A 21,538-nucleotide genomic window follows, 5' to 3' on the forward strand; every position below is an offset into this window, starting at 1 on the left:
TAAACACTAACTGTGAATCCTGTAGCACAATTTCTAAAACTAGTCAGACTTATAGCAAAACCACTCACTGAGTTTGCAAAACTAAAAGCACAAAAACTGCTTTGCACTCAGTTTGCAATTTTGTAACACACACTTTGCAAGACTGTAGGCACAATTCACTGCACAACACTCAATTTCCAAATTTCCAACACACTCCTAGCAAAAGTATACACATGTATGGCTATCATTACAGTTTTTCTCGATTGCTAAAACACATTTCCTGAAACTACGCCTCATATCCTCACAACAGTAAACACAAATCCATAACATCTCACTCAATTTCCCAAACATCCTATTTCCAGGTCAAAATGAAGCTCTACACCCAAAACTATTCACTCCTGCTGAAAAACCAAACTTTGCCCACAGACATCAAACACAAGCCCTCAAAAACACACACACTACAACAGAGTTTTGCACACTGGTACAATTAATTCAAAACAATAGTTCCAAAACAAATAGGTTGCTTATGGTTCTCCCCTTCAAAACCCTTGTCACATGATAAACACAAAAGACGCAACCAATGTATGTACAGTGGCACATTGTCATTCATGTACTATACAGTACAACACACACCAGAAACATTATCCCACCTCAGCATCTTGTCTTTGGTCTGGGTCAGGCCAGAGAATCTCATCCACATCACAGGCTATATTGGCCCCAGCCAGGCAGCGGGGGTAAAATCCTCTTGCATGCCTGATCCACCCCTGGCATGCAAGAATTAAGGTAGCATAAGGAAAAACTTGATATGTCTAGGCAGGCCTCTTCCATGGCCTGAAGGAGGTGAACATGGACATAAGGTTCTCGGTCACTTTCCACCGCCATGCCGAAAATAACTCCTCTATCGAGTTTAGAAAGGGAGAGTATGCAGGCAGAAAGATATTAGAAAACCTTGGGTTATTGGTAAACCAGTCACGAACCAGAGCAGCGCGATGGAAGCTGACGTTATCCCACACAACAACGTAGTGAGGCTGCTCTGGCTGTGCTGGTTCCCTGTAGTCCAGCTGGAACATATGTTGTCTTAAACCATCAAGAAAAGCAAGGAGAAGCATAGTGTTATAGGGTCCTAGTACGGCATGGCGGTGGAGTACCCCTCGTTGGCTGATGGCTGCGCACATAGTGACATTCCCCCCACGCTGATCAGGGACATTTACAATAGCCCGATGGCCAATTATGTTCCTCCCCCTTTTCCTTCTTTTGGTCAGGTTAAAACCTGCCTCATCCACAAAGATTATTTCATGGGGAACAGGCCGTCCTTCAATCTCAAAGATTCTCTGCAAAACACATAACACAGTAGAGTCAATCGGTACCCTGAACCACAGTTCAAGAGTGCTGAAATGGCAGCATAAACTGCCATGCTGTGATGGTACACAATACTTTATACAGTATCAAAACTCATACCTGAACATATTCCACACGTTGGTTTTTCACTCTGTCAGAGTTTCGTTCGAAAGGGACTCGGTATGCCTGTTTCATCCGGAATTGATTCTTTCGGAGGATGTGGTCAATTGTGGAGAGGCTGATGGCATGTATGCCTCGAAAAAGATGATCATCCTCAATCACTCTCCTTTGAATCTCTTGCAGGCGGATTACATTATTTGCAATTACCATGTTTACAAGTTCCCTCTCTTGCTCCTCCGACAAAAGCCTTAACCTGCCTCCACCAGGTGGTCGTCTCTGTGTCCTACAAAAATAGAAGCACTCATTACTGTAACTGTCACACATTCATTTTACAGGCAAATAATGGAAACATACTGAAACTCAAGACACATAAGTTCAGTAACTTAAACGTTACTGTACAAAGCAGTCTTACTGCAAGTACACCTACCTGTTTTCCTCCCTGAAGGTTCTGATGATGGAGGCAACAGTGAAGCGACTCAAATTTGGTTGTACTCGTTGCCCAGCCTCCCTCATAGTCATCCCATGGACAAGGACATGGTCAACTAAAGTGGCTCGAATTTCATCCGAGACTGACTGTCTTGTTGCCCTTGCTCTTCCCCTTCCTTGTCGCCGTCGTTCTCCACCTCCTTCACCACGTCCTCCTCCACCTCTCCCTCCTCCCTGTTGTCCTAGACCACCTCCTCCTCCTCTTTCACCACGTCCTCCTCTTTCACCATGTCCTCTTCCTCCACCACGTCCTCCTCCTTCACCACCTCCTCCTCCTCTTCCACCACGTCCTCCTCTTTCACCATGTCCTCTTTCTCCACCACGTCCTCTTCCTTTGCATCTCTTTGGATCCATTGTTTCAAACCTGAATGAGCTGACTTTGGCCCTTTTATCTATCCATCGCAGGTTCTGATTGGTGTGTGCTAAATTTTGACTCCTAGTGTTTCCACCTGGTTAATTGTGTGCTAATTGAGCTCAAGCTATGCTGACTTAAGTTAACATTATTGCATGCTAGTGCTTTCTAAATGACTACATGGTGTAAGCACTGTAAAATGTAGGGATTTGTGTGTAGAGTTTTGCAGTAACAGTTCACCAAATTTGAGTCATGTGTCAAAGCAGGGAATAGTGTTTATAGTTCAGGGAAATGGGTGAGCTTTTTGAACAATAGCGTTACGGTTTTGAAATTTTAGTTTAGAGGCCTGGTTATAGTGTTTAAGCAATCGAGAAAAACTGTAACACTAATTTGCCAACTGTCTGGCACACTTTCACATGTGAAAACTTTCTTAGATAATTCGTTCACTTTGCAATCAGCCTAAGCACTATAATACAGGTAAGCTGTGTGTGCGGAGTACAATGGTGGGAGCAGAAAGAGTGAGAAGTAGAGGAGGCCGAGGAAGAGGACGTGGAGGTGAAGAAGTAGGATGAAGAGGACGACAAGGACAAGGAGGAGCAAGAGGAAGACGAGGAGGGGGCAGAGGAAGCATGTTCACTGCAGACCACGTAACCCATATAGTCATTATGGCGATTGCAAATAATCCTATACTTGGAAATAAACACTTGTGTTTGTTTTGATGTGTTTGACTAAACACCAGTACTTGAAGTTTGGATCCCTCTATGCTTATGGATCTATGACAGAAGTATGAGCTCAAACTGACATAGCCTACCTTGTGCACAGGGAAGGCAAACGCCAGATGTGTTTTGTATTCATACCATCAGTGTGTAGTTGGCGCATTGTGTGCTTAGTAGATGATGGCTTGTGTGTACTGTTTGATACGGAAACACCATTTTTACGAAGGTGTGAAGAGTTAATCTAGCTGTGTTTGCTTTTGCAAGAGAACTACAATGTTTTGATGATTGGGTGACAGGTTTTCTTATTTGTGTGAAGAGTTTTGCAAAATTAGCCAATAGTTACAAAAAATGTGCTTAAGCAATCAGAAAAAACTGTAATGGTAGAACTTGGCACAGATGCTCCAACCATGTCAAGACAACTCTTGTCTTGACGTGGTTAGATGCTGTGAAAGGGATGTTCTTAACCAAGGAAAAACATTTGCCATCTTCCACTTCAGATATCGTTTGTGGTCTTCTAAGTCTTTTGGTGTTGCTGAGCTGTCTAGTGTATTCTTTCTCTTTTAAAATGTACCAGATTGTTGGCTTTACTACTCCTTAAGCTTTTGCTATTTGTAATAGGTTTGCTTTGGTGTTTTTTAGTCTAATGGTGCCCTCTGTTTACTAACATCTCCACTGATCAGCTCAAATACAAGTCCAACACTTGGAATTGATTATATCTGCTTTCCATCTTTATCTGCTTAATTTGTCATGAAATAATGAGGAAACAGCCCTAACCTGGCAATTAAACTGCTTTTCAGTCAATTGTACTCTTACTTTTAAGCCTCTTAAAATGGAAGACCATGTATAAGGACATAAATTCAATAACAGTTAATCCTATATATGTACTTTGTTGAACCTTTTGAATAAAAGATGAAAGTCCACAATTCAATCAGACTGTGGCTGTTTGATTTAAATACACTGTGGAGGTTTACAGAGCCACGGAATGTGTGACTGTCCAAAAACCTATGGATCTATTTCTAATGGCCCCAAACCTTTCTATATAACATCATTAGCATAGGTAAATGAATAAATAGTAGGGTGTTTTACTTTGTGACAATATCTCTCTGTCCTTTCTCTGTGTCCACTGCTAAAGGGCAGTCTTACGAGGATTCTTTCCAGGATTAAATGATATTTGGCATAAAAAATAGAAAGTGGAAATAGAGGAAAAAGGAAAGCGAGACACCAAACTGTGATTTTTTTTTCTTATATGCTTTCATTTACTTTAGCTTTACAAAATGTCAAACAGACAGCCTTCATGTTCAGGCAGTGCAGACATGAGACCAAAGACAGAAAATTTTACAAGATGGCTTCTACAGGTCCTAACTCCCAGGTGTTGGGAGTCAGACTTTTACTTTACAGTGAGAGATGTAGCTCATGTCAAGAATCTCAGCAGCTGGTTGAACATCCAGTCCTTTTGCAAAGTAAGAAATTATATCTTGGCATGCAATCTTAGCCCATTGGAACACATCAGTCATTACTGGAAAAGGTTATGCTGAAAACAGGGAAAGCCGTCACTGGTTACACCCCTCCTAACTAAGTGAAAGTCTCCCATGCCGTGGGTTGGCCTTGGATGGGAAAGGAAAAACAAACTGCACCAACATGCAGAAGAGTGTATAGCACATGGCCTTGTCAATGATGGTATCTAATAGTGAAGTGGACGGTGACTGTCATTTTGCTTGACAGGAATGTCTTGACCTAATAGCGAGCTATCTGTAAGCCATATAAGGTGAAGCCATAGTATGATATAAGCTACTTTCTGTTTCTTTTTAACTAGGAATAAAATAGAAACAATAAATAAATAAAATAAATATTTATTTTCTCCAATTCAAACAGAGGGGAGATATAGATATAATTAATTGATTTATTCAAAGTCAACAGACTTTGACTAAATCAAAAAAGCATAAACTCTGTATTTTTACAATAATGTAATCCCTACTGATTTCCATGGAAGGTAACATATATCAGGCAGCACGGTGGCACGGTGGTTAGCACTGTTGTCGCACAGCAAGAAGGTCCTGAGTTCAATTCCACCATCAGGCCGGGGTCTTTCTGTGTGGAGTTTGCATGTTCTCCCCGTGTTTGCTTGGGTTCCCTCCGGGTACTCCGGCTTCCTCCCACCATCCAAAGACATGCAACTTGTGGGTATAGGTTAATTGGATAATCCAAATTGTCACTAGGTGTGAATGTGCGAATGAATGTGAGTGCGAATGGTTGTCTGTCCCTGTGTGTTGGCCCTGCGACAGACTGGCGACCTGTCCAGGGTGTACCTTGCCTCTTGCCCTATGACAGCTTGGATAGGCTCCAGCGCCCCCCGTGACCCTGAAAAGGATAAGGGGATGGATGGATGGTAACATATATCTTCATTATCATATTTTTGCAGGTGTATTAGAACAAAGTGAATGAATTGTAATTTTTAAAAGCTCTAATATTTTTGCATTTAAAAAACATAATCTCAAGTCTGAAAGTGTTCCAGGCACACTTGTTGAAACACCAATTCCTTATGTTCCTGCAGCTGGTTTAGAATTATATTCTCCACATACAAATCAAGTGAACCAAAAGAAATCATATTGGGGTTTTTTTTATTTGTTTGTTTTTTATTAATGCCATTTAATGCCACATAGGCATTAAATGACATAGGGCTCTTTCACTGTGTCACATCAATGTCATAGCACGCTGTGTGAGGCAGGTTGGATTGAATCCCAAAATACACTCAAGCAGGACTGAACTCAAACCTCAGCTTTATTGTTGGATTCACCCAAATATAATAACTAAACTGAAAGGCACTAGAAACTAAACTAAACTAAACAGACTTACTGACAGAACACACAGCCAAGAAATGAGAGAGAACAGAGGGGAGATGCAGACATGAATACACGGGGCAAACGAGGTGGAAACACAGCTGAACGTAATCTAACAAAGGAGATAGGAGCCAAAACTGAACATACTGTACACAGGACAGGAAACTGTCAAAGTAAAAAAGAGTAAGTATGAGAAACACACACTGAGATGCCGTATTATAATGTTAGCTTTAGTGACCAATTTTTTTAAAGGCACTTTATTAATTAATGGCTCTTTGTCCAGTAACCACTTAGGTGGTAAGGGGGAAAAAAGAATTGTGTAAAAACTGTGGTAACCAGGAAAATGATGAAAAGGTGTATTGCAGATGAGAAAATATTGTAATATGTGTGTGAAGTTGAGAAAGCATATATTTTAAATTAAATTGTACTTTTTAACCTAAACTTAAGTTCAATTGTAAAATATGATGCCAGAAAAGAGTCAGACTGCCTTCTGATTAGATGCTATGTGATGATGCTTACTAATGCTGACTTTGCCAGATGTTGTTCTTCCTTGCCATCCTATACTAGAATCATACACTAAAAAAGTGAGTGTGACACAAATTCTGGAGCGAGCATATGATTGATTTATCTACTGCATTCAGCTTTGACTCAAGGGGTTTGTTGACCTTCTATTCAACAGTTTTTCACCGGAACTCTCAATATGAGGTCCAAAGAGAAGTTGCACGTGAACGAGGCTTACAAACAAACAAAATAAACTCACCTAGACAGAACAGCAACATATTGTAGATGCATATCCACTGTGTGTTGTGTTAGGTTTTATGTAGTGGAGACATGAGATTGCTTATTGAGAAAAGGTTGTTTCTCCATCGCTCAGAGCCGCTTTGCCTGCATTTCAACTCTCTTTGCGCGGCCCACACAGAGAGGGGATTTAATAGATTTAATGTTGCTTTCTCATCAGCAAGACATCATGGCAATGTTGCTTACCTCTGCTTCACTGATGCTTTTTTCTTTCTCTATCCAGCTAGGGATTAGGTAACACGGACATTGTTTTCCCACTGAAAAGATGGAGCACAGACGATGCTTACCGCTGCTTTAGCAACTTCCTGCTGTTCTCTATGCGATGTTTATAAGCCACATACTGATCTTTCATGTATCTCATTCAGGCCGTGGTCTACTATATATGTTTGTATACTTTCAAATCCATTAAGCATTCATATATAAATTTTAAAAACTATAAAACCTAAATACTTCTACATTTACATGTGAAAATTCAGTGTGTAGGCTTTGTTGCACAGAGAGAGAAAAATTATCTATAAAGCAGAGGTAAGCAAAGCTGTCCCAGTGTTTTGCTGATGACAAAGCTACATCAGGACTTTTAAATCCCTCTCCATGTGGGTCATGCAGAGAGAGAGAGCATAAGCAAAGACCTCTTCCCAATGGGTAAATACTCATCTCTCCTACATAGGGGCTACCACCACCCACACAGCATACACAGGCTATGTAGGCAATGTGTTACTGCGCTGTGCTGGATGAAGCTAACGGACTATGCTCCTCTGTAATGCTGATATCATGGAAATGTAGGGTACTGTCTGGGTATCAAAGGGTCTGTATAGGTTCTTAGACATCCAGGACATGGAAGTCTTGAGTGATTAAAAAGAGGCTAATTGGAATTCTTTAGATTTCTAAAAACATGTCACCTCTCATTCAAGAGGCTTCTTCAGTTCTAAAACAACTGAGGGAGAGTCCTAGGTATGAGGTGAAGGACATAAATGGCCTCCTTTATTACTTTGTCTGTGAATGACCATTGTTAAACAGGTAGTGGCTTTTAAGACAAGCTATCAGCCACATACAATACAGTCTTGAGATCCCTCCCTAAGTGTTTCAATCCCCAGTAAAGGCCTAGCAGAGCCTGTAAGGAAAGGAAACAGCATTTGGTGGTATCTGTTGGTTTGAGATTTCAGGCAGACATTGGCTGGAAAGAATTTTGGGACAGTTACTTAAAAACAATTCTTATATTTAAATTCATTTTTCTATCCATTTTCTGTCACTTATCCAGGTCCAAGTCATGGTGGCTGCAGTCTAAGCAAAGATTCCCAGACCTCCCTCTCCCCAGTCACCTCGTCTAGTGAGGGATTCCCAAGCCAGAAAAGATACATAATCTTTACAGTGTGTCCTGCTTCTACCCTGGGGCCTCCTCCTGAGACATGCTCTACTTCAGGTTTTTCAAGTAAAACAAAGAAATGTACCCAGCATTTTCACACACACGATTGTAAAGTTTGCAAAATCATGCTCAAAACAAAGTCTTGAACCCTAATTTACCTCCCGGATGGACTTGCATCAACCAAGTTGTACTGGCTGTACCTTCTTCCCAGGATAACCTCCTTGAGAACTCCATGGGAATCAGCCGTGCCCAACCACCTGGTTGTCCCAGTCTGACATGTGGCTAAACTGTGCACAGACTTAATACTAAACAAGCGAAGTGAGATACGCCAAGATACAGGCACTGTGGAGGACTCAGCTTTGGTGTGTTTTCGCTTGTTACTGTCATCACATTTTTTTGTCAATACAAACAGTTCTTGGTCATAGATGAGAGTGACAGTGTAGATTTACCAGAACTGTAGATAAGTGGGTTTGGTTTCACACGCAGGTTTCTCTTCACCATGACTGACTGATACAATATCTGCATTACTGCAGCTCCACCAACTATCTGTCTGTTAGTTTAACATAATAAAATTATTTTTGTAGAATTACTTTTAAAACGTTTAGTAGACTAAATAAATATGTAGAATCTCTTGAAACAAAGTCTGCAGTTCAATCACATCTTTATTATTTCATTTGAACATGGTGGCAGTGTACAGAGGCCAAATAAGTGTCATTGTACAAAAACATATTCATCCAACTGTACATTAACTGCAGACAACAAATTAAATAGACAAGAAAAGTTAAGTTTTTTCAAGTTTTCTACTTAAATTGCAAAAAGACAATTTCACACAGGCTGCACTAAATCGTAGTGTCACCACATGAATGAAAGGCAATTCATTTACAATTGTTCTGCAATTTGAGCAAAAGTCCACTGTGTTATGATCTTTTCTCTCTTTTTTTTCTTTTCTTTAACCAAAATTACTTTTGTATAGTTTTGACATAAAATAAAATGAGCCAACAAGGGAAAATATTCACAGAGTGTTGACTCTCTTGTCTGACACTACTGCTTCTCTCTTTTCAGCTGAAATCCAGAGGAAAAAAAGGACAATTGAACTGGTGTTCTCTCAAAACGAGCTAGGCTTTGGTTAGCTCTGCATCGGCTTCCAGTAAGACTCCTTTAAAGTCATATGCTTTTTTTTTTGCTTTTTTTTCTTCCTCTCCACAGAACCCTTTTAAACTACATGCCTGTGAAGACTGATACTCAGTAAGAAAGAGCTAAATGGAAATGAAAACAACAGGCCTTTGGAAATAGTAAACCCCATGTACAAGAGTGAAATAATGGCATAAAGCAGTGAGATTGATAATGCAAAGAAATGTCCTGCTGAGTATGGATCCACCATAAATAGGAGCGAGGACAGAGTGAGAGATGTAGAAAGATACAGAAAGAATGTGAGAGAGCAATTCAGCAGGGGTTACTAAATATGGGGTTTTGGTTTTAATCATGTAAATGCACTGTCTAACCACCTAAAGCGGTTATGTCCACAGCAGGGAGATGAAGCTGTGATGATGGGGTCAAGAAGACATGCTCTGTATGCCTGGGGTGGGTGGAGAAATGTTCATCGGTTCAGTGATATACATGCATCTGATATACTTAATTCTTGTACCGTGAATTCTTCTCAAACTTGGTTTAGCTCATTGGATTGAGCAGGCCTTAAGGCCAATGCAGAGCTAATGTAGTGCCCAGGTTTGAAGCCATTTCATGTGTGCCTTCGCCCAGCTTTCCTGTCTTCTCTCTAGTGTCCAGGCAATATTAAAGACTAACAAACACAAAAAACTGATTTAAAAAAAGTCTCACCAAACTGAACAAGTAGACTTATAGCCACTGCATGTGGTTATACTGTAATTCACTCCTAATTTAAGTTGTGATTTTGCATTTACCATTGTAGCCGAAATGCATCAGTGAAGTACTCAAAATTTAAAAACAGTGGTAAAATAGATAAAAAATAAAGTGACACACCCAAAATGTGAGTTCTGTAACTTGGTTTTTGTTGTAATTTCAAGCCTTGATTTTAAGGATGCTTTTTGTGACAAAAGCAGCTAGAAATCACAAGGACAATGGCAGCAACAGGAATTCTTCGAATGGCCCGTAGCAATGAGTCAGACACCCCATACTCCCTCAGCACCTCCCACAGGACACCCGAGGGACACGGTCGAATGCCTTCTCCAAGTCCACAAAACACATGTAGACTGGTTGGGAAAACTCCTATGCGCTCTCAAGTATCCCTGAGAGGATAAAGTCCAGTATTCAGGACGAAAACCGCATTGTTCCTCCTGTATCTGAGGTTCGACTACTGGACAAACTCTCCTTTCCAGCACCCTGGCATAGACTTTCCCAGGGAGGCTGAGGAGTGTGATCCCCCTGTAGTTGGAACACACCCTCTGGTCCCCCTTCTTAAAGATGGGGACCACCACCCCGGTCTGCCAGTCCAGGGGTACTGCCCCTGATCTCCACGCAACATTGTAGAGGCGTGTCAACCAGGACAGCCCTGCAATGTCCAGAGCCTTCAGAAACTCGGGGCGGACCTCATCCACACCAGGGGCTCTGCCACCAAGGAGTTGTTTAACTGCCTCAGTGACCTCTCCCCCGGAAATTGGCGGGTCATCCACCTCATCCCCAGACTCTGCTTCCTCCTCAGAAGACGTGGGGATTAAGGAGGTCCTCGAAGTATTCCTTCCACCGCCCGACAATTTTCTCAGTTGAAGTCAGAAGTGCTCCGCCAGCACTATACACAGGTGGAGAACCGCTTTCCCCTCCTGAGATGCCTGACTGTTTGCCAGAATCTCTTCGAGGCAGTCCAAAAGTCTTTTTCCATGGCCTCTCCGAACTCCTCCCACACCTGAGTTTTTGCTTCAGCCACTGCCCGAGCCGCATTCCGCTTGGCCTGTTGGTACCTATCAGCTGCCTCCGAAGTCCAACAGGCTAACCAAGCCCGATAGGACACCTTCTTCAGCCCGATTGGCTCCCTTCACCTCTGGTGTCCACCTTTGGGTTCGGGGATTACCACCACGACAGGCACCAACCACCTTGCGGCTGCAGCTCAATGCAGCAGCTTCGGCAATGGAGATGCTGAACATGGTCCACTTGGACTCAATGTCCCCAGTCTCCCTCGGAATGCTGTTGAAGCTCTGCCGGAGGTGTGCGTTGAAGATCTCGCAGAATGGGGCCTCTGCTAGGCGTTCCCAGCACACCTTCACTACGTATTTAGGTGCACCGGGTCTGTCCAGCGTCCTCCCCCGCCACCTGATCCAACTCACCACCAGGTGGTGATCAGTTGACAGCTCAGCCCCTCTCTTTACCTGAGTGCCCAGAACATGTGGTCGCAGATCTGGTGATATGATTACAAAATCGATGATCGACCTGCGGCCTAGAGCGTCCTGGTGCCACGTGCACTTATGGACAGTCTTATGTTCGAATAAGGTGTTCATTATGGCCAAACTGTGATTTGCACAGAAGTCCAATAACAAAACACCACTCGGGTTCAGATCAGGGAGGCCGTTCCTCCCAATCACGCCCCTCCAGGTCTCGCTGTCGTGAAACACGTCATATTTTCTCTGAATATGGGACGATTCCGTTTTTTACGGGACGGTTGGACACTCTATTTTATTCATAAGGTTAGTTAGTAAAGTTCTCTATCAGTAACATCATAGCACCCACCCAGCTGTATAGAAACTCCGTCATGCTAGCTAGTACACAGTATGAGTTATTGTAACTGACGGTAAAAAGTCAGCACAACAAAAATACCTAAACCTAGCCTAATAAAACCTGAACCTATACCTAAACTTGGTTTATTTCTGACCCAGATAGACTGCAGGTCATAACTTCTCACCTGAAGTTCAGTTCACCTGACACTCGGACCGGTGTTGTGCCAAAAAGGGATTGTCTGCCAAAAACTGATTTCTGGTGTTTGCCAAAAACGGATTGCTCATATTTAAACTGTTATAAGTAACTTGTTGGTCTATAATATGTGTCTATATGTCTATAATAACACAGAGTTATAAAGATACTTAAAAAAAACAGGTAATTTTTAAATTTTATATATAATCCCTTTGTAAACCCTGTTCACCCAACTCTATTTACCAACATACGTAAAGATATTACACATAAAAAACACACGGAAACATTGGAAATCTGTTTTTGGCAGGCGATCACTTTTTGGCACAACACCGGCGGCTGCCTCGGGTCTCTCCTTCTCCTGCCTCCCCTTTCCCTCATCCACCTGCCTGTCCTTTATGTTAGCTCCGCTATAGCCACCACCAAACAACTGAGTTATTTTTACACATCAGCCAGCCTCTGGCTAATCCACCACCTTTCGTTGTTTATACCATTAAAAAAAAAGGATTAAAAAAAATAATGCTACCGGGCATGCCCGATGGCCTGTCCAGCTATGTCACTCACTATTTCATTGTACATGTACAATGAAAAAAAAGGTTATTCTATAAATTGGTGTCATCTGGTTTACCATAATCTGAACGTTTGCTTAAAAAAAAGATATTAACTAAACCTAAACCCCATCATTTTTTTAAACAACCAGTCACTCAACACTCATGTTCACACTTGTGGCACCTGAAAACCTTCCGTCTTTCCCGTTGTGAAGGTTTGAAAAAAAAAAACAAACTACATGGCAGTGTTAAGTTAAGTTGCTGAGGCTACAAAACAGATGTATTGAATATGTGACTGGAAAACAGATGACTCTGTGACCTTCAAAGCAAATCCAAGTCTATAGTGATGAACTGTATATCTGGTTGTGCGGCAGTGACCCAGAATGTGCACATTGTCCTTCCCAAAAATAGTCTCAACAGTAAGTGTGGACAAGGGCATATTGTTTCAGTGGCACTGCAAGGGCTACTCATATGCTCATAACTAATAGCATTGATTCTACAAGCTGTGTTGATCAAACTCCTGTCGAATCATAGCGGGAGGTTCAAAGCTTAGCTATTAGACACATGCTATGGCGCAGACCATCTCCTAAGTGAGCTCTGACTGTTCTGTTAAGAAGGCAGAATTAGATTTCAAACAGAGTGGGAATAAATATTATTCTGTTCTCAGCAAAAAGCCCAGAGTGGTGCCTATGTGATACACCAACCTTTTAATGGAAGCTTATCAGCCATAGCCAGTGCCCTGCAAGGATTCTTTCTAATACTGCTGTTTGCTCACAATCAGCATTGTGTTTAATAAATGTGGCTGAATATTAACTAATCTTTTGATCTCACTTTCATTAGGCCACCCCAAGAGAAGTGCATTCTTCACGACAAATTAAGACCCCCCATGTCCCCGCCTACAACCCTACATCTTATACTCGTGAGGGAAATGAGCAAGGACACAAATGCTCTTATTTAAAGATAACTGGTAAACTGCTTTAATTAGGCCTTGTTTTCAAAGTACCCAACTTTCTTTGGGAGGGACGTTATTATGGGTTTTTTTTCTTTCTTTATACTGTTTGCCAGGCCCCAGTTTCAGCTCGTTATAGACAAACAGCATCATACACACATACAGGGAGCAGTTTTTATACTGTGCCAGATTTACTCCTGTAGTATTTTAGAACATGTCATGTAGGACAGGATTGCTCCTGCCGTTGGGACAGCTTTTTCATTCAGTGATGACATGTGCCCAATTATTAGGTCCTTCACAGAAACTCAAATGCTTCGCGGCCCACCTATGTCTCGTCATAAACAAGCTACACGACCAATACTTACACTATGATCAATGATTTTCCCTAAAGGCCAATAACACACCACATTGTTAGTTACGCTTTGATTACTGAGACACTGTAGTGTGTCTATTACTTTAGTGTCACATATATCTTCAAACACAGAGTGTACTGTATGCTGACTGGGTTGAAATGTACTGTATGAAAATTCAGCCTGTCAATTTTATTCACATCAGCAGCCATACTTACATAAACCATGTAGATTTAGATTGGTCAATAATGCACCAGTGCTCCAGATATACTACAACTTGTTCTCCATCAAAGCAATATAAGGACACATTTAGGTCATAACTAATCAACTTTTATTCTCCTGCCTCATTAAAGTATACCCTTAGCTCATAAACAAAGGACTGAAAACATGCTCACCTGTTCTCTCCCCCCATTAGGTCCGCATAATGCCTACTAATTATGTTTGCTCATCTATAAGCCTTTAATTATGCTGGGAGCTAATAATTAGCTTGGCTAGAATAGGTGCATATGTTTCTTCACTACCAACCTGCCAGGAATAAAGGGTATCCTCATCTCCAAGCAGTCTCTAAGACTCTCTGTATAATTTTACATTTTACTGCTTTGGTACTTAATGTAACATTAACTTTTGACCAGTGTGGATCCTGTAATGTGTGATAGAATATAAAGGCATGCCAATGTAATATGCTCATGCTATACTAGAGGGCATATAACCCTCTATCCACCATGTGCTGACAATGCAATAACAATTGCCACTTTTTTCCAGTATAACCCACAGAAACCTAGAATTGCAGTCCATCCATCCATCCATCCATTCACCTGACCGGGTGAACCTCAGAAGGAATGAGACTGGGACGATGGCCTTGCACAACTTCTCTCACACCTGAGTTTTTGCTTCAGTTGCTGTCAAAGCTGTCAGCTGTTTTCAGAATCCCACAAGCAGACACAAGAATTGTGAATTAAATGCGGAATTAACAAAACATTAATAGATTAAATGCTAGGGTTAGAGACACCGGATAAGGGAAATGAATGTAGAATTATGTTCTAACTGAGTCACACATTTTGTTTTTGTGGATGATCCATGTGGATGTGCCAAAAAATTGAATATCACCCTACCTATACCAAGGTTGTGTGGGAAATAAGGTAAGAGGTTTGTGTCCTTTTATCTGTTAATTTGTTTCCTGTACATGTGCCCTGTCTAACAAGAAAAGCCAAATTTTAAAAAAAGAAACTTCATAACTACAAATCTGATTTCACATGGAAAAAATGCTTAGTAGGGGAACACAGCATGGAAACTGAGTATCAGAGGTCAAATTACTTTTCAGAGCTGTGACTGGCTTGTGCCGTGTCAAATCATGGCCAGGCTGAAGGATTCTGAGCGGGCACTGCATAGCAATCTAAATCCTATCAGTTGTATTCAAGGCACAATCTGGCAGAACAAAAGTGAGTTCATCATCAGGAGATCAATAAATCAAGGTTTGTTCACAGAAAACATAAAACCAACTTTATGTCAAATACAGATATTTTTCTAAATAAGAATTCTAGACTATTCTGCAAAAATCCAGTTACAAAACCCTCGTTCACCAGTACAGAGGTTTTGGTCTAAGTTAACTGATAAATCCGCTTCCCATTTTGCAATAGGAAGTGATATTGATTCATCTGTTTTAGAAAGCATTCTGTATATTTTGGAAAGTAATTTTGGGGTTTTAAGAGTAAGAAATTGAACCACACTTGGTGGTGTTTGTAGTTCAACTTGACCCGGTTTAAATTTCTTTTTTACTATGGATTTAATTTGTTGATATTCTAAAAATCTTTTCTTGTTGATCCCATATTGTGTAACTAGTCTGTCAAATGAAATAAATTCTGTTCCTTCTAGTATATGTTCTAAGTATTTGATTCCTTTACCACTCCAATCTGGAAAGTTTAGCATATTATTGTTTTGTAATATGTCAGGGTTGTTCCAGATAGGTGTACGTTTGCATGGGATTAATGAAGACTCTGTCAATTTTAGAAACTCCCACCATGCTGTCAGAGAAGAGCTGATGTTGATGCTTTTAAAGCATTCATGTCGTTGGATGTTTGAGCTGATAAATGGTAGATCTGAAATCTCTAGATTATTGCAAAGTGCTTGTTCTACATCTAGCCAAGGTTTGTCTAAGATGTTTTAGCCATTCTGAGAGAAATTGAAGCCTGTTGACTAAGAAGTAGTGCTGAAAGTTAGGTAATTCTAATCCTCCTTTATCCTTGGTCCTTTGTAATGTTTTTAAGCTGATACGTGGGGGTTTATTTTTCCAAAGGAATTTGGACATATATGAATCTAGAGATCTGAACCAATCTTGTGGCGGTTTAGTTGGGATCATTGAGAATAAATAATAAATTTTTGGTACCCCCATAAATTTTTATACACAGCAAAATCTCCAGTGTTAAATTAACACTGGAGAGTGTCTATATGCCGGAGCCGGAGATCGACAGACGGATTGGGGCTGCAGCTGCAGTAATGCGGACGCTGCACCGGTCCGTCGTGGTGAAGAGGGAGCTGAGTGTAAAAGCGAAGCTCTCAATTTACCGGTCGATCTACGTCCCTACCCTCACCTATGGCCACGAGCTGTGGGTAGTGACCGAAAGAACGAGATCGCGGATACAAGCGGCGGAAATGAGCTTCCTCCGAAGGGTGGCTGGCCTCTCCCTTAGAGATAGGGTGGGAAGTTCGGCCATCCGGGAGGGGCTCAGAGTAGAGCAGCTGCTGCTCCACATCGAAAGGAGCCAGCTGAGGTGGTTCGGGCATCTGACAAGGATGCCCCCCGGGCGCCTCCTGGGTGAGGTGTTCCAGGCATGTCCCACCGGGAGGAGGCCCCGGGGCAGACCCAGGACACGCTGGAGAGATTATATCTCTCGGCTGGCCTGGGAACGCCTTGGTATTCCCCCGGACAAGCTGGAGGAGGTGGCTGGGGAGAGGGAGGTCTGGGCCTCTTTGCTTAGGCTGCTGCCCCCGCGACCCGGCCCCGGACAAAGCGGATGAGGATGGATGGATGGATGGATGGATGGATGGATGGATGGATGGAGTGTCTATATAGGTCCACACCTCTGAGTGTTAAATACAATACTGTTGAGTGTTAAATTAACACTTTTGACAGTGTCATATGTTTAAAAGTAACCTAGTCAGTTTTGAAGATTAACAAAGGCTAACACTGAGCAGTGCTGATTTTCTAACACTGGAATATTTCTAACATTTTGAGTTATTTTCCAGTGTTAGAAAATGAGCACTGCTCAGTGTTAGTCTTTGTTAATCTTCAAAACTGACTAGGTTACTTTTAAACATATAACACTGTCAAAAGTGTTAATTTAACACTGTATCCAATGGGCATTCTGGGCATGTGCCCAGAGATTAATGTACAGTTAGAGGCCCATCAAGGAGGCAAATGAAAAAAAATACTGGATTTGTGTTATTTCAAACATTAGATCTTAAAACCATATATTATCACAACAATTACACAATTGTTAGAATGCAGAAGTCTGTATTTACCTGGGCTTTTCTCCTCTAAACTGCTGAGGCAACTGGTCTCTCCCAAAGTCGGCTAGCTAATGAATATGTACTTCCAAAATAATTGAAACAGGCATGACAGGAAAACAGAAAAAAATTTTATAAAATTGCATTTTTTCCCAACAAATTCAGGAATGAAACATTGCCATTAACTTTTAAGTTGTTCAGAGGTTCGGTGCAATGACATGCAAGCTAATCTGGTTCACAATATGACATTAAAGTTTGCATTTAAATGAAGAAGCTAGGCTGCGTTCACCAGTACAGGGCCTGCTGCACCTCACAACCGAAGAAGAGATTTTCCAGGAAATATTTCTGTTTTACCATCATTGTTGTTATTATTACCTTTTTTGTTCTTTACAAAGAAAAAAAAAACAGTTTTCTAAGTGGACATATACCATAAGTGCTTTTCCTGATAAAAGCTCTCAGGGCTCTACTTCATTATTGTTTCTACATTCATCCGGGAGTGGGACTGTGGGACTGTCAAGAGGTGCTGAAAAGAGGAAAAAGAGGAGGAGATCAGAAGGATAACAGAGAGAGAATGAGAGATGAAGAAGAAGACAACAACAGGTGTGTATGTGTAAAAACGTAGGTTAAACAATATTTTCATTGCTTTAAAAAAAACACAGAATGCTCTGACAGCTTTCATTTTCCATTTAATAAAAGGTACTTTTAGTAAGTTATTGTTATGGGTACAGTCTCTAGATTTTGAACTGTTCTGAGTACATGTATGCACACACTCTTGTGTGATGTGTCTGATTAAAATCAGATCTTGGCTTGTTTTCAAGATCAAGAGCATGGCAAGCATTTCTCTGTAAATGATTAAAAAGAAACTACAAACAGGCAAACAGAAGAGAGAAGAGAGAAATCTACTCTAAAACATATCAGCAGGGATTGTTTTGTTATTAGCTCATCTAAAAGGAAAAGTCTCCTCGTTTTAAAGGTGTGTATGTGAAAAAGAACAGAGTAGGGATTTCTGAGATTGAACAGAATGAATGACTGTATTAAGTGTGGTTTCTTGATTGTCATGTCAGAGGAAAATTTAATGGTACTTCAGTGCTACTGATTATTGTGGTTATTTTATTACTTTGTTTATTTTATTTTCTGCTAATGCCCCTCTTCTACACTAATGCCCTTTTTCTGATTTTAGAAAAGGGCATTAGTGTTTACCGTAAGCTTGTTTGAAAAACGATATAAATTTTGTTAGTATGAAAAAGCTTGATGTAAAACCAAGCAAACCGTAGGGATTTTTTCCTCTGTTTTTTGTTTATCCCTCCTGCCATCCTTTAAAAAACTCACACCCATCACCCTAGGGACCATTCTCAGCCACGCCATAAAAAGACCATATATCCATATTTTATTCCACTTTAAATTAGCCAACCTTGTAAAACTACTTCTCCCTGAAATATTCATGTAAAGTTTTAATTATATTTTCGTTGTTTTAACCCTTCAAATCCCAGTGTTATTACATGAGCGCCCTGTGTTATAAGCCCCAAAAACCAAAAAACGAAACTAAATATTTCCACAAAAAACCAGTTGAAGTAATATGTGATTGTCATTATAAGTAGGCCTTTAGATGGACCAAAGATTGGCACCAACATACATTTTGACCTGCCATTATTTTTTTTGCATTTTTTTTGCAATTTAAAAATTAAAACTTCAAGGCCCTGAGTCTTCATTGACATCCAAGAAAAGAAGAAAAAATAAAATCATATGATGATAATTTGGGGTTGAAAAATAGCGTTTATAATGGAAGTCAATGGGCAGAAAATGGTCCCCAGGGTGATGGGTGTGGGGATTTCTGCTGCTCAGCCATTTTAGGCTGATTTAAGGAATTCACACTGGAATATTAACATATTAACAGGTTATACTCCATGTTAAATATATTAATTAGAAATATAATCCAAAACTATCCAGATTTAACGAGTTACTCACTTTAATATGTAAATAATGTAAACCAACTTAAAGCATTCTCAGTGTGCACATATCACAGTGTAGAAACTGATAAAAAATGTCCTTTAAATCCTCTCAATCATCAGGTCTTCATCTTGCAGCTCACAAGAAAAGATTATTTAATTTTTTTACATTTTGGGTAATCACCCCAAGTAACATTATATAGAAAGGCATCATCATCACTTGTTGCTGCAGTGTAAGGGACACTGTGAAGTAAAATGTTGTTTTGGTTCATTAAAGAGGCACAAAGAGATTTGAGCTCTTAGTATGAGTCAAATGCACGTGGGCATAACAAAAAAAAACAAAAAAGAGATTGACTGAAAATCAAAATTCACATCTCAGTGGTAACACTACACACCTTTGAAATGTCAGGTGGAAGAGATGTCCTGTCCCCACTGCTGTTCTGCATAGGCCTGATGCTCCTCAGTGAGATCATTGACAAGACTGGCTATGGATACCAACTATGATCAATATAGGCTGCGGTTAACACGCCAGGCAAGACCCCAGGTGCAGGCTGTGCAAAGATGCCCCTGAGACAGTCCAGCACATAACAGCAGGGTGCAAGATGCTAGCAGGGAGAGTATACATTAAACACTGTAACTAAGTGGCCGGCATAGTATAGGGAAACATGTGTGCCTAGTATGGCCTGGAATTCCTGAGGTAACAAAATGGGACACACCCCATAGGCTGGTTGAGAATGACCAAGGTGAGATCGGTCATTCTCAGCTAAAACAGAGGGACTTCCAGATACAGACAGACAAACAAAATGGCTAACCAACCAGACATAGTAGTGGTGGACAAGCAGAGGAAAACGGCTGTAGTGATACCGAAAGACAGCAACATCAGAAAAAGGAACATGGAAAGCTGGAGAAGTACCAAGGGCTCAGAGAAGAGCTCAAGAAGATGTGGAGGGTGAAGGCAGCAGTGGTCCCAGAGGTAATCAGAGGCTCGGGACAGCGATCCCCTAATTGGGCGAGTGGCTCCAGCAGATCCCAGAAGCAACATAGAAGATCTCTGTCCAGAAGAGCGCAGTCCTAGGAACAGCAAAGATATTGCACAGGACCCTCAAGCTCCCGGGCCTCTGGTGGACGACCCGAGCCTGAAGGATAAAGACTGCCCACAGGGGCGAGAGGGGAATTTTTTAATATATAAATTTGTATATTTACTCTTAATGTTTTGTCAGATTCTTTAGCTTTAAAAAAAAAATGTACTTTGGTAAATACTGCTTGTGTCACCTACAGTTTTTTTCACAATTGTGAAATTACTACTAGGCAACATTCTTGCCTACATTAAGACTTATGGCTAGTTTAGTTTTCAATAAAACCTCATGTCTGGTTTTGCAATTCAGATCAAATGTAATTTGTTCTTACCCAACTTTGGTTTCAACACTGAGATGGCACATAAACAGGAAGAGGAGCTCATTGAGTCACCACTAGATGACATTTGTTTTCACTTTATTTGCCAGTGTTGTCTGCTAGCATTTCTGCTTCTGTGTACAATTTTCCTTTAAGCATATCTGTCCACCTCCCTCACACACACACACACACACACACACACACACACACACACACACACACACACACACACACACACACACTACACCCATCAGCTTCAACTCTATCCCTCCATTATGACCTCAATCTAAGCTGTGGAGTTTGGCCAGCACCATTCCTTGTCCCTGAGGTACTGACCCTGGAGGAGCCTCCTCTTTGCCAGGGAGCCCTTAGCAGCAAGGGACCAGTGAAAATGCCACTCTGTAGGCAGTGTTCTGCATATGTGATGGCGTCAGTGTTTGTCCAGTTTGCGGAGAGAAATTTCAGTGCATGTGTGTCTGTTTGGGTGGGCAGAAATACAATAAATAAACAAACAAACAAGCAAATTAATAAAAGAAAATATCATGAATTCAAGAAGGACTGTCTGCAAAGAATTTACATTCTAACTGTTGATGCGCCACAGGGAGTGGACTTTAAAGGAAGTATAAAGGAATGGCTACTCAGTGGTGAGGTCTCCAGTTGTATGTGTCCACATTGGAGTATTATCAGGGCTTAAGTCTTTGCTTTATGGCACAGGGCTCCTGTTTGTTTACTGTACCCAGTGTTCACCAGTCATCTGCTGGTGGTCTTTTACAGGGTAGAAAAAAGGCCCATTTGTGGCTTTTTTGAAAAATATGTTAAATAATAATATAATTTATTATATTGTAATTTATCGTATATTGTTATAAAATAGTTTAACATATATCAGAATATGCTGTAGAGGCCAGGTTGCAAATGTTCTGTTTAACATAGTCTTTAGTCAGAAACTGCAGGTTTTAGTACTTTTATTTTGACTGCATTTTTTAGATG

At 40.9% G+C, this 21,538-nt stretch overlaps 1 protein-coding gene across 1 annotated transcript; it reads right to left on the reverse strand.

Moving 5' to 3' along the window:
* Positions 1 to 246: 246 nt before the first annotated feature.
* Positions 247 to 2,011, reverse strand: LOC147338575 (uncharacterized). Its single transcript, XM_086298259.1, has 3 exons — positions 1,865 to 2,011; positions 1,438 to 1,720; positions 247 to 1,310 (listed from the first exon to the last, which is right to left on the reverse strand). Exons 1-3 carry the CDS (start codon positions 1,954 to 1,956, stop codon positions 789 to 791), a joined length of 897 nt encoding a protein of 298 aa, XP_086154385.1. The 5' UTR covers positions 1,957 to 2,011; the 3' UTR covers positions 247 to 788.
* Positions 2,012 to 21,538: the final 19,527 nt, after the last annotated feature.

Source organism: Aulonocara sp. 'chitande type north' Nkhata Bay, linkage group LG1, assembly GCF_057382095.1.
Source record: "Aulonocara sp. 'chitande type north' Nkhata Bay isolate Kocher_YH1m ecotype deep benthic linkage group LG1, A_spYH_male_GT1.1, whole genome shotgun sequence".
In the NCBI taxonomy this organism is placed as follows: domain Eukaryota; kingdom Metazoa; phylum Chordata; class Actinopteri; order Cichliformes; family Cichlidae; genus Aulonocara; species Aulonocara sp. 'chitande type north' Nkhata Bay.